The sequence below is a fragment of the Cotesia typhae genome, unplaced genomic scaffold (assembly GCF_013202065.1).
Source record: "Cotesia typhae breed Kobodo isofemale line unplaced genomic scaffold, CoteBio_Ctyphae contig_27, whole genome shotgun sequence".
NCBI lineage: Eukaryota > Metazoa > Arthropoda > Insecta > Hymenoptera > Braconidae > Cotesia > Cotesia typhae.
The window spans coordinates 3,405,216-3,417,535 of NW_027423733.1; the positions used below are offsets into that span (position 1 = coordinate 3,405,216).

Here is a 12,320-nt window from a genome sequence, read left to right on the forward strand (position 1 = left end):
TCACCAAAAACAATACAAAAAGAAATGTCGAAGTTATGTAAAAATAACACTTTTTCGAAATTTTCTATTTTTGATTACTCCCGAACGAATCAACCGATTTTCAAGGGACTGGCAGCAATCGACGTGGTTTTCAAAGTTTAAGAGTGGATTAGTTTTTGGGATTGATCGGTAAAACCATTCAAAAAATGTTTCAAAAAAATCATTTAAGAAAAAAATTTTTTTTTAAGATTTTTCAAAATCTAGAGAAGGGAATTAATTCTAATTTTAGAATAATTATTAGAGCTTGAAAATTCGCGTCGATTGATACTAAGAACGTAAAAAAGTATTTTTTCAGAATTACTTTGAAATTCCTTATTCGATAAATTTAAATTTAAAGATCCTTTATGAGGCTTGCGTTGAATGCCACTAACAGCGTGAAAATCGGTTGATTCATTCAAAAGTTATTGCGGGTTGAAAATTAAAAAAAATTGTGTTTTATTAAACCTCTATTAGACTTTTGAACTCGAAGAGAGAAGATTATATTTTTGAGCATGATGAGCTCAAAAACGTCATAAGTGCAATTTTGAGCGCTTAAATATGGAATTAGCGGAAAGTTACAGGGATGGCATTTAGGGTCAACCGTTTTCCTTATTTTTTTGTAAGTTTCATTAAAAAAAAGTTTTCTGCGAGGTACAATATGATTTTGGTACTATAACGATACGTGTATTGCTATCTATAGAATGGTAAAGTTAAGAAAACTGTATTCCGACAGTAGCAATAGTACACTGGAAAAAAAAATTCTAGACTGGAGTATAAATTTTCTTGGCTCAAGAAAATATAAAGGAAGATTGAAAATTTCTTGAATAAAGTCAAAGTTTCTTGAGACAAGATACATTTCTTGAGCCAAGAAAATTTCGTTTTGCTCCAAAATAATTTTTGTTTTCCTTAAAATTTTCTTGGCGCAAAAAATTTGTTTTTTGTGTGTATCGTACGTGGCATCTAAATGGATCGCAACGGTCGCGATCAAGACTGTTTTTTATATGAATACTTGGTATACCTTCGCACTCACGCTTAAGAGATGTAATAAATTAAATGATTATAAAAAAACTGATCTTTTTCGATTTGCAGTGTTTGTAAAGAACAGTTATAATTGTTTTTATGATTGACGTATCTTTATTTTGTAATTTTCAGTAACACACCCATTCTTGAAAATTTGTTATCGATTTTTAATTAAATAGATATATTTTTCAATTGACTAAATATCATACTCTAAAAAATTAAACTATTGTATCATTTAAGGAGAATAATACGAAGATCATATACAATAGCAATACAATTTAGATTCAACAAATAGTAATATCCGAAATTTCTAGCCAGATGAATTTAACACTGGTCTTATCAATAGTGTAAGCCTCGCATCTGGAATAGAGAGAAATCCAGAAGCTAATGCAACGAGAGATCAAGAGAGAATCGTCCATTGAGTCCTTTGCGAATTCCACTGCGGAATCGTGAACGTCCCGTGCGGGTTCGTGCGACGTCGAAATTCGGTAATTGCTTTCTCGATTGGGTCGAGCGAACTGGGACTTGGATCTCCCCATGCTTGTCTTACTCGAGCTCCAAAGCTTAATAATGCTCCACTCTCTATCATACTCATTACTATCCTCCGCTTCAACATCGCAGGCTTAACTATACGGAGAACATAATTACAGATTGCGAGTTTCAGAGAAGTAGACGGTGAACGGCGAACCGTGCCCCAACGGTCCCTAACCTATCATCACTGATGTCTGGTTAACAGCCTAGACTGCAGTACCTCTGGTATAACTTTCAAGTGAATCTACTCTATCTTCAAGTAAAGCTTTTAAGTTATTTAGTGAAGAAAAACTGGCAATACTTATAAATCCACGAGCATATAAATTTAAAAGTAATTTAAAGCACCAGGAGGTGTTTATGTGATAAAAAAAAACAAGCGTTCAACAATGATATGATTAAAATTCAATTGATAAAGTTCGATATGATTGTTTGATTCAACACTTTCAAAGATTATTCATGGTTAAGATAGACATATTTTACGTTAATGAACGCTTCAATTTTACTTGAACTAATTATGGCACACACTATAAGCAAGTCGTTAAAATATGGTCGACAATTTGAAAATGATTTAAATTGTCAACATTACAACTCTAATAAAAATCAAATAATAAATCTGATTATTTTTTCATTCTTTTCTTATGATCGATGTGATACAATTTCTTTCTTTCCGTCAGCCATGTCTAATCTAAATGATAATGCAGATTATTGTAACGAGTAAACAGGCTGTTGACTTCTTTTCCAATAATTTCAACAGGGGGCGTTAGTAACAAGTGACCACTAAAACAAATTGGGTTTTTCTTTTTCGAAATAGAACATTTTAAAGTATAGAAAAACATACATTACATCAAATAGTTGCATTTTTTAATAATTATGCAAACTATTTGTTAGCTAAACTTTTAAGTGGAAAGATTGTCATTGAACTACAAGTTTTTTCAAGTAACTGTTGACAGAGAAACATTAAAATTGAGGACAATATGATCTTTAATAAAAAATTTCTGATGCAGTGCATATTTAAATTTGTTACGCTTTTTATTTTAGCAATTGCTTTTACAGCCATATTACAACGACTAAAAATTATATATGCAAAGTAAAGTAATCTGAAAAAGCGTAATTCTTTGTCGCAAAAAATGCATACATTTAAGCGTGTAAATAAAGCGATTGAAAATGCAGTCTAATCCTAGAAAGTAATGACCGACAAAAAGTACGCATGTATTATGGGTGTTCTTTGCCAATAGCCAACTGTGCCAAGTCAATTGATCTCTTTGTTGGCCTTTAACTCTTTCAAACTCAAACATTCCTCAAGTATTCCGACAGTATTATCGCTTCGTGCTTGCGAAGAACAATGAACTCCATGCGCTTCAATGCACACGTGTACACGACTTAAGCGGAACGAAAAGTTCTGAGTAGCCGGCAAAAAATGTTCCTCGTTATCGAGTCGTAAGTCGTAGCTACTTCAATTTATTTGTTTATTGATTTTTTTCAAAAGTCTAGACGTTTGATGGCTAATGTACATTATTAAAACTGTCAATATCGGATTTATTGACAGTTGTGGCATATTACAATCCTCAATCATGATGATGACTAACTACCAGGTATAGGAGGTGACGGTGACCCTACTGGTAGCACGTTAATAATGCACTGGCTTAAGTAGGCCAAACTCGTGATAAGTGCAAGTGCCCTGAACATTTATTCATCGTCGTGACATGACCTCGCAACAACGACTTTACACAATTGCGTTATGCACAAAACTTTTCAGATCAATGACATTTGTTATGACATGATTCATTTACTTTCTCTCTCTCTCTTTCTCTTTCTCGGTTTCGTGTTTACAAGTAGTATTCTGTACTAGTAGTAATCGCTGTCATTTATTTATCAAACTTTGTTTTAATTTGTTAACTTTGTTTTACAGGGATCTCAGTCACAATCAAATCGCAATGATTGGGCCAAAAACTTTAAGAGGAGTGTCGGCTCTGAAGCATTTGTAAGAATATTTTCATTTTTTATGATAATCATAATAATAATAGTGATTAGTAAGTAGTTACACAGAAAAAAAATTTTGGTTTAAAAATTACACTACAAGTGATACTAAACTTGCATTTCATTAGTTGCTTGATATTAGAATTACATACTGAAAGAAAAATGCAAAATTAGCTGAATTATAATGTAACAAGTGTAAAGATATAGATTTATTTACTTTTTTGTAGTTAATTGAACAATGCATTAGTTACAGTAATGATTCATAAATATATTGATAAAGTTATATTGACGATATCTTGATAAATATTTTTCTGTCATCGATTTAAACAAATATACTTTTCATAATTATTCTTAAAATAATAATAAATACGGTTCTACGTTAACTGATCCCAGTAATCTTATACTACGACAGCTGATCCCATGACAATTGATCCCATGCCAAATGATCCCATCATCATCATCACCATCATCACCGACAACTAATCCCACCATCACCATAATCATCATCATCATCATCATCATTATTATTATTATTATCATCATCATCATAATTACACCGCATAATATATAAAATAATGTTTGATTTCTTTTGAAATGGGGGCTTCGCTCCCAACCCCCACCGGGGCTCCACCCTGGACCCCTCTAAAGTTTCGCCACGAAGACCATCATTTTAGGGGTCAGTTGTTAGTGGTATCATTTGTCTTTGGGATCAAATTATAGGTATCAGTTGTCGTGGTATGAAATTCCGGGGATCAGTTAACCGCACACCAATAAATACATGAGGATTATATAACCTACGACTTTGTGCATTGAAAATTAAAAGAATTTTAAATAAAAATACCAGTCAAACATTCCTGTCTACGCGTGTTTACTGTCTACTGTAAACAAGGTTAAAGTAAAAGTCGTCAGCAATTTCCAATTAAATATACATTATAGATACAGATTTTAAATCACTGTGTGGTGTAATTTTAGAATCACCTCAGTCGGCATCACTAGTGGCACAGTTTTTGTATCATCTGATATGATTTTTACACTACTTTTTACCGTTCAGGTGAAAAAAATTAAAAATATCTGATGCTCCGTATTTTTTCGAATGTTAAATTTCAAAAAATAAAACTAAGTCACTATGCTGAGGAGATTTGCATAAATGAGTAGAGGATTTAAAACTTGCTCAAAATTTGTAAAAAAAAAAGAAAATTCTGAAAAAAATTAAGTTTCCTGAACTTCTCATGAAGTAATTAGTTTTGAAAACTTTTATTTTTCTATCGAAGTAAATGGGGAACTCTTTGACTTTTCATTTTAAATACTATTTTATACAAATAAAAATTATGTGCACATAAAATATCAATTTTCCGCGATCTTTAATTCCTCAACCGAAAAATAGAAATAAATTTCGACTTGACTGTTTATTTCAATCATCAATATTATTAATTAATAGACTGGTAATAGACGACGAATAATAAATTTACTTTTCAGATTACTTGATAATAATGTACTGACGTGCATTGACGAAAGTGCTATTAGAGAATTGAAAGACTTAGAAATTTTGTAAGTATCGATAAAAAAAACTTTTTCATATAACTTGCATTGAAAATTCGAGTTTCAATGCATGTTGAGCCAACCGAAAGTAGTCAATTTCAGACCAATGCGACTGTTGCCAGGCAGGAATCAATCATTTTTTTAACAAGTCTTATCATAAAATGGTATTTTCGCTATTCGTCTGAAACTATTTGGTTCTGGTTGGTTCCAGACATTAAAATTAGTATTTTTAATGCAACTTATATGAAAAATATGATGTGTGACGCGGGTTAAAACACGATCTCAGACCGATTGATGCCAGCCCTCGCTTCACTCGGGCAGACAACTTCACTCTGGTCTGAAATCATTTTGTTTTATCCCTAGCTACACAATATACTATTATTCGTAATTTTGAATTAATTAAAAATAACAAAATTGTTTTAGAACATTGAACAACAACAAACTAACAACCCTTGGGAAAGAGATGTTATTTGGTTTGGCGCGATTGCGTACCTTGAAACTCACGGACAACTTTCTAGTTTGTGACTGTCATCTAGCCTGGCTGTCACGCCATCTAAAGAGTGTTCCGCGACTTGGACAGCATACGAAATGTGCCGCGCCGGCTCATCTCAAGGGACAGAATCTCGTCGATTTGCAAGTATGTCATAAACCGTGGAAAAGAGTCTGGGATCTTTAGTTAGTCTTTTGACTCAACTTTAAATGCTCGGACATAATAAACTTGACCCATTATTTTTTTTTTTTTTGTACGCGTATACGATACATTAAATAAAGTGAATAACCAGTTTTATACCGGCACTTTAAAGTAACTACAAAAGAATAATAATAAATGTTACAATCGGGAATAATCGTCTCTGTATATGGCTGAGATGATTTTGCCGTTTATTCTTCGTAGCATTAAACTATTTTCTTATTCATGTTTTTTAGTTTAAACCACTTTGTTTGTATAAAATGCCAATTCTGTGGGTGGGCATCGGGGTAATTTTATTAAAATACAAATATCTGTTGTAAATCACATTTAAGTAGACCTTACTACATAAAACAAGCCAGACCAAGTAATGATAATAATATCAATGATAATAATACAATAAAATATGGTAAATATTGCGTAGATTGCACACTTTAAGCGCGAAGCATGACTACGCTCTGCATTTGATTGGAAATATTTAATTTTTATGAAAAAGTAAATAATCCTGCTGACTTTTAAAGTAAAACAGAACTAAATTTTATTATTTTTTAAAACTTTTACAAAAACGAAAATAATGGAATTGTAAAAGAAAATATGTATGAATAAAAATCAGATTATTTATCAATTTATTAGAGACCAAATTTCAAAATTTAGAAGCAATTTGTAACTGAATTCAAGTTTCAAATTTTTCGCAGTATTTCCAGTTAAATGAGAAACTTAAAGCGCATGTGGTATATCTACAAACCAGCTAAATAACTAACTATAGCTACTTCTGAAAAAACAAAATTATTAAAAAGTAAAAGTGTATTCTGGCACTTCGAGTTAAGTTTATCTTTAGAACTAGAGTTAGTAATATAAAAAGAATTCATGGAAAGAAAAAAAGTACGAAAGAAAAAGAAGTTTGTTAAAACTGCTGACCAGACAACTTGAAACACTCAAACCAGATGCCAATGTAATTGGCTGATGAATTTATTTTCACTTCCAGGAGCACGAGTTCAAGTGCCCAGGCCTTGTAGAAGTTCGGACTGGATCCGAGTGTATCGCTGAACCTCAGTGTCCACATCCGTGCAGATGTGCCAATGGAATTGTTAATTGTCGCGAGAGTTCTTTGGAAAAAGTACCAACTCATCTTCCTGAGGACACCACTGAATTGTAATTATATTCAAATACCATATCAACTCACTATCATTATCACTATCATGAATTTATCAACTCATTAATCAATCAGCCAGTCAATCGATTAATCACAATACACAATGGATTACACAGCCGATTAATTAACTATGATGACGCTTAATTATAATGCTTTTTTTTTTGTTTCCAGACGGCTCGAGCAAAATAGCATTACGGAAATTCCACCGAAGGCGTTCTCACCTTATAGAAAATTATCGAGAATTGATTTAAGTAATAATAAAATAAAAAAAGTTGCTGCTGACGCTTTCCACGGATTAAAGTCACTTGAATCTCTGTAAGCATCTTTGTTATCATAGATTTTAATTAATAGTGATTATAATTACTACGATGGTCATTAATTTAATTAGAATCAAATATAACAAAATTAGTGTATATTACGATAGTACGAAAAAATTGTTTTTTCTAGTTTTTTATGGAGAAATATTCATTATATGTTAAAAGCATTGAAAAATTTTCGAGATTTTTATTTTTTAATCTTTTTTCCGTGAGTCTGATTTTTCGACGCTAAAATGATAAAAATTGAAAAATTTTATTTTTTTTTGTTTATAAATGCTCAAGATTTTTTAACTTCAATGGAAGCTTAAAAATATTTTTTTACCGCCCTAAAAACATGAGTATTAAAGAATTAAAAATTTTTTTTACAATGACGACATACTCGAGAACAGTAATAAAGCACCAGGCACAAATATGTACGACAGAGATGCAACTATTTCTACTTCATTCTATGACAACTATTAGGCTGAGATTCCACACCAAATCGACGTATATTATCTTTCATTTTTTATTATTTTGAAATTTTTCTAAATTATTGCAATCAATTTAAGGAGCTAGTTTAACCAAACGAAAAATTTTAATTTTCTTTCAGAGAAAGGACAATAAAATTTTTGTGAAAAACTCATATTTATTAGAATACTTTACTTGTAATTACTCTAAAAAATTGAGAAATTCCCGACCGAATAATTTTCTATGAAATATCATTAAACTAGTAAAGAATGTTTAAAAAATTATGAGCAGAAGTAAGTAAGTGATATTTGATGTGAGAGGCAAAACTACCGAATTAGAAATAAAACAATATTTTCAGCGTCGAAAGCAGTCGAATTACAAAAAAAAATTATTTTTAACAAATTAAAATTCATTAATTCAGAAAATATTTATAAATTATGACCAACTGCTTAAAATGTTTCAATTCAGTTCATTTTTTAAAGATACTTTTGAAAAATGATAAACTGACATATTTTCATAAAAAACTAGAAAAAAATAATCTATTACACTTACATAAAATAATTTAAAATATTTATTTTCAGAGTATTGTACGGTAATCAAATAACGGAACTGCCTGGTGGAGTATTCCAAGGACTAACTAGTTTGCAATTACTGTGAGTTTAAATTAAAATAAATGAACGTGCTAGTGCACATATTGATTCAATAACTGTTAGCGTTATCTTTCTCTGCAAATTCATTTCTCTACGATGATGATATGAATAGAATGAAGTTTGTGTCACAAACTTGTTAATTAATCATTATTCCCGTTGTTATTTCAGTCTACTAAATGCCAATGATATTTCCTGCATACGTACCGATCTGTTTCGTGACCTCACCAGTTTAACATTGCTATCACTCTACGATAATAACATTAAATCACTTGCGAATGGAACTTTCGCCAATCTGCGTAGCATTAGAACACTGTGCGTATTATTGTTGTTATTATAAAAGTTTAGTAAATAATTGTATGTAATAACATCAGTAAACTAAATTATAATGATAAATATTTACTTTTTAGACATTTAGCGAAAAATCCGTTTATTTGCGATTGCAACTTACGGTGGCTGAGCTTGTATCTCCACGAGCATCCAATCGAAACATCCGGGGCTAAATGTGAATCTCCAAAACGAGCTGCTAAGCGAAAGATTGACGTTATGCGGGACGAAAAGTTCAAATGTAAGGGTAAGCATGATTCGACTTACGGTATCTCTTACTTCGGCAGGATGGTTCAGGTCGGTAACCTTATCTATCCTTCTCCACTATCCCGGAGCTTTCATCTCGTCATCATGATCATCATCATCGTCACCATCATCATCATGATCATCATCGTCATCGTCATTATCGTCACCACATTGTGAAAGGACAAGAGCCAGAAAGAGAGAAAAAATATTGCGAGATATATAAAACGTGTTTCATAACATCCACGTTCTCTTTCATCTGAATTGTTTATCTCTTCTTTTAACTCTTTTGATGTTGTGTGCACGTGAATGCTTAGAGTGAATGCTTATCACATTTTTTTTTTTTTAATTTGCTAAAACAGATTTAACTCTACCCTGTCTTTACCCATGGTATGTACGCTTATATTAATGTTAATATCTGTATTGTCATTATTAATTATGTTTTTTCATACGTACACTGAAAAAAAACTTCATTATTCATGGAAAATATTTTCTTTTCTGCTTCAAGACATTAAAGCATTCGAATTGAAATAATCTGCATACAATATCTATATTTCCAAAAAAATGATAATTTATAAACTTTCTTTGATGTACATTAAAAAACTTGGTACCTTTAAATACGCATGTTTTAAGTGCGAGTAAATTGAATATAATAAAGTTCAAATGTCCACGTTTTTACTGATACTTTGAATCCTATTTTCAATTTTCAATAACTTTTAATCCAATGTTGATAGAAAAAAATAACTCTCTAGAATACACTATAAAGATAAATTTAATGGAAAGTAAATGTCAAACAAATTTTGTTTATAATTTTATTTTAAAGCTTGTTTAGATTTTTTCATGGATAGTATTTTCTCCACACGGATTGAACTCCCTCTCCTGATTAAATGAGTGAACGATAAAGAAAGAATCAATTAGAAGATTGTATTACCGGTGGTCAGCTAGCTTCACAATTGAACAATGTATCAGCTATCTTCAAGTTGTATTGAGAATAGATATCTATGTCATAAGGCCGTGAAGGGGCGGTTTTATGACAGCGACGATATTTCGATATGAGCTTAAGGTTTGCGGCGGGAAGGTTCGAAACGGGCGTAATTTTAAAGTCCGAAGCGTAGCCGAGATTTACGCTCATTTTCGAACATTCGCGTCACGAACATTAAAGCGAATATCGAAAAAAAGTCGTTGTCAAAGTCGCCACTAAACGGCTGAATGTCATACAAAATTTTTTGTTATTATCGGTTCATAAGTTTAACTTTTGAGGGATAGGAGGCAACCAATGACATATTTGAATTTTATGAAGTTTCACAAGGGAAAAAAAATTTAATTTTTTATTAATTATCTTTTTATCAATATTTATTTATGGCGTGGTTGTTATTTTATTAACATTGAGCTCGCTTCATAATAAACTGCCAGCGGAGAATAAATTAGCGACACTCAATAGTAACTGTTTAAAATTTACTCAAAATCATTGATCGGTACACTAGAAAGTGATTTTTTTTTTACAATCTCTCTCAATTTCGTTTGGGAGTACTCGAAAAGTTTGTAAAAAAAAAGGAGAGGGTAAAACATCACGGCCTAGGCCGTGAAAAAAAGACGGTATGGTAGAGTCTCTAGAAAAGAATGCCTTTACGGACGCCACCCAGCGCTCAAAAGTTGAACTTTTGGAGCGAGTATAACAAAAATTAATTTTTTTGGACACCGAAAAAAAATATTGTTAAAATCATTAACAATATACCGTTCCCTCAAATGACATTTTCTTAAAATAACAATCCGGTTTTCTTATTTAAGGATTCATTTGGTGTATTTTTTGTGTCACTTACATGTACATCATAAGTTTCAAATATAATTTAATATGAAAAAATGTCGAAATCTTGATTTTAAATTAATAATAATAGAGCATACCTTTGCACTCGCGCTTAAGACATGCAATACTTTTCAGAAAATCTTGAAGTGACAACTTTAATTATTCTGAAAATTTGAATGCAAAAATCTATTTTTCGAATCAAAAACATATAAATTGTGAAACAAAATTGAATTACTCTAGTTATCAGGATTTATGCTTGTTTAAATTATGCTTTATCGATCAAAAATAATGTACCGTCGACAAAAGACAATGATTATCGACTGAAGATAAAGATTTTTTGAGCCAAGAATTGGAAATTCAAGATAAAAAATTCTTGAAGCAAGAATAATAAATTGTATTTAATTTATATTTCTTCAAAATATTATTTCTTCTGAATCAAGGCAGTTTTTTTATCAGTGTGTGTAAAATAATTAAACACAATCAACCAAAGTTATTGGAATTTCTAATACTTGTCAATTCAGGTGATGACGCATGGACACTTGATAATTTAATATAATGATCGTTTAATATAAACTCCTAATTTATTATTTATGTATGTGGTGATGTATATTAATTGTTAATGTTTTAAATGTTGTACATCACCACGAATCGTTGATCATATCATTCATATTCCATTCCAAATCAAGAGATTATTTTGAGATTAAAAAATATTTCATTATTATTGATAAAAAAAAAAAAAAAAAAAATTAGAAAAGAAATAAAAATTGATGACGGAAGAATAGAACAGGCAGATTTATTTATGCTAGTCTGTACCCAAGAGATTTTGATGTTTCCAGGTGACGAAAAGTTACTGACCAAGAGAGCCGGTGAGTGTATTCTACCAGGAGCTTGTCCATCACCTTGTACGTGCAACGGAGCAACTGTAAATTGTTCTGATAAAAAACTTACGTCGATTCCTCGAGAGTTGCCGATTTATACATCAACACTGTAATTGATTTTTCATATTATTTATTTATATAGAATCTCGCTAGTTTCCAAGCCTCTTGCGAGAAGTTAATTCAATTTTAAAAACTCATAAATTTACACTCCAAAGTTACAAGAAATTACCGCGTCCATTTAAAATTAATTTCCTTTCTCAAGATGTTATTTAAGGACTTTATTTGTTTGTTTTTAAGTTCTGAGAGCTCTTGTGATATCATAATATCTTGAGACTTTGAAAACTAATTTAAAATACTTTTCGTATGAGTATCAACCTTAAGTTACATTACAAGTTTTCAACAACAAGAACAATTACTTCAATGCAAGTTTTATTGAGAATTATAAAATGAATTTAAACAACCCTTTTAAATAAATTATGCTTTCATTTTTTTTGTTACAAAAACAATCTGTAATATGTTAATAAGCTACTTAATTTTTTTTTTTTGTTCCAAATTTGAGTTTTTGGATCTTCATAGAAAAAATGCTTTATTCTATTTGATAATTTAAATAGGAATTCATAAATTTATAAATACGTTTAAAGTTTTATGCACCTTTTTTTTTTTTTTTTTTTTTGGCAATAAACAACAGAACAATTTTTTTCATTTTTCAATAAATCAAAAGTATTGAATATAAT

At 30.7% G+C, this 12,320-nt stretch overlaps 1 protein-coding gene across 3 annotated transcripts in view; it reads left to right on the forward strand.

Moving 5' to 3' along the window:
• Positions 1 to 12,320, forward strand: part of Sli (slit guidance ligand) — a 303,228-nt gene that overhangs the window by 268,468 nt on the left and 22,440 nt on the right. For all 3 annotated transcript variants that reach the window (XM_074240537.1, XM_074240536.1, XM_074240538.1), the window contains 9 exons: positions 3,479 to 3,550; positions 5,023 to 5,094; positions 5,509 to 5,722; positions 6,756 to 6,922; positions 7,095 to 7,238; positions 8,269 to 8,340; positions 8,506 to 8,649; positions 8,745 to 8,908; positions 11,545 to 11,695. In XM_074240537.1, coding sequence (XP_074096638.1) covers positions 3,479 to 3,550; positions 5,023 to 5,094; positions 5,509 to 5,722; positions 6,756 to 6,922; positions 7,095 to 7,238; positions 8,269 to 8,340; positions 8,506 to 8,649; positions 8,745 to 8,908; positions 11,545 to 11,695 — 1,200 coding nt within the window. The remainder of the gene's footprint in view (positions 1 to 3,478; positions 3,551 to 5,022; positions 5,095 to 5,508; positions 5,723 to 6,755; positions 6,923 to 7,094; positions 7,239 to 8,268; positions 8,341 to 8,505; positions 8,650 to 8,744; positions 8,909 to 11,544; positions 11,696 to 12,320) is intronic.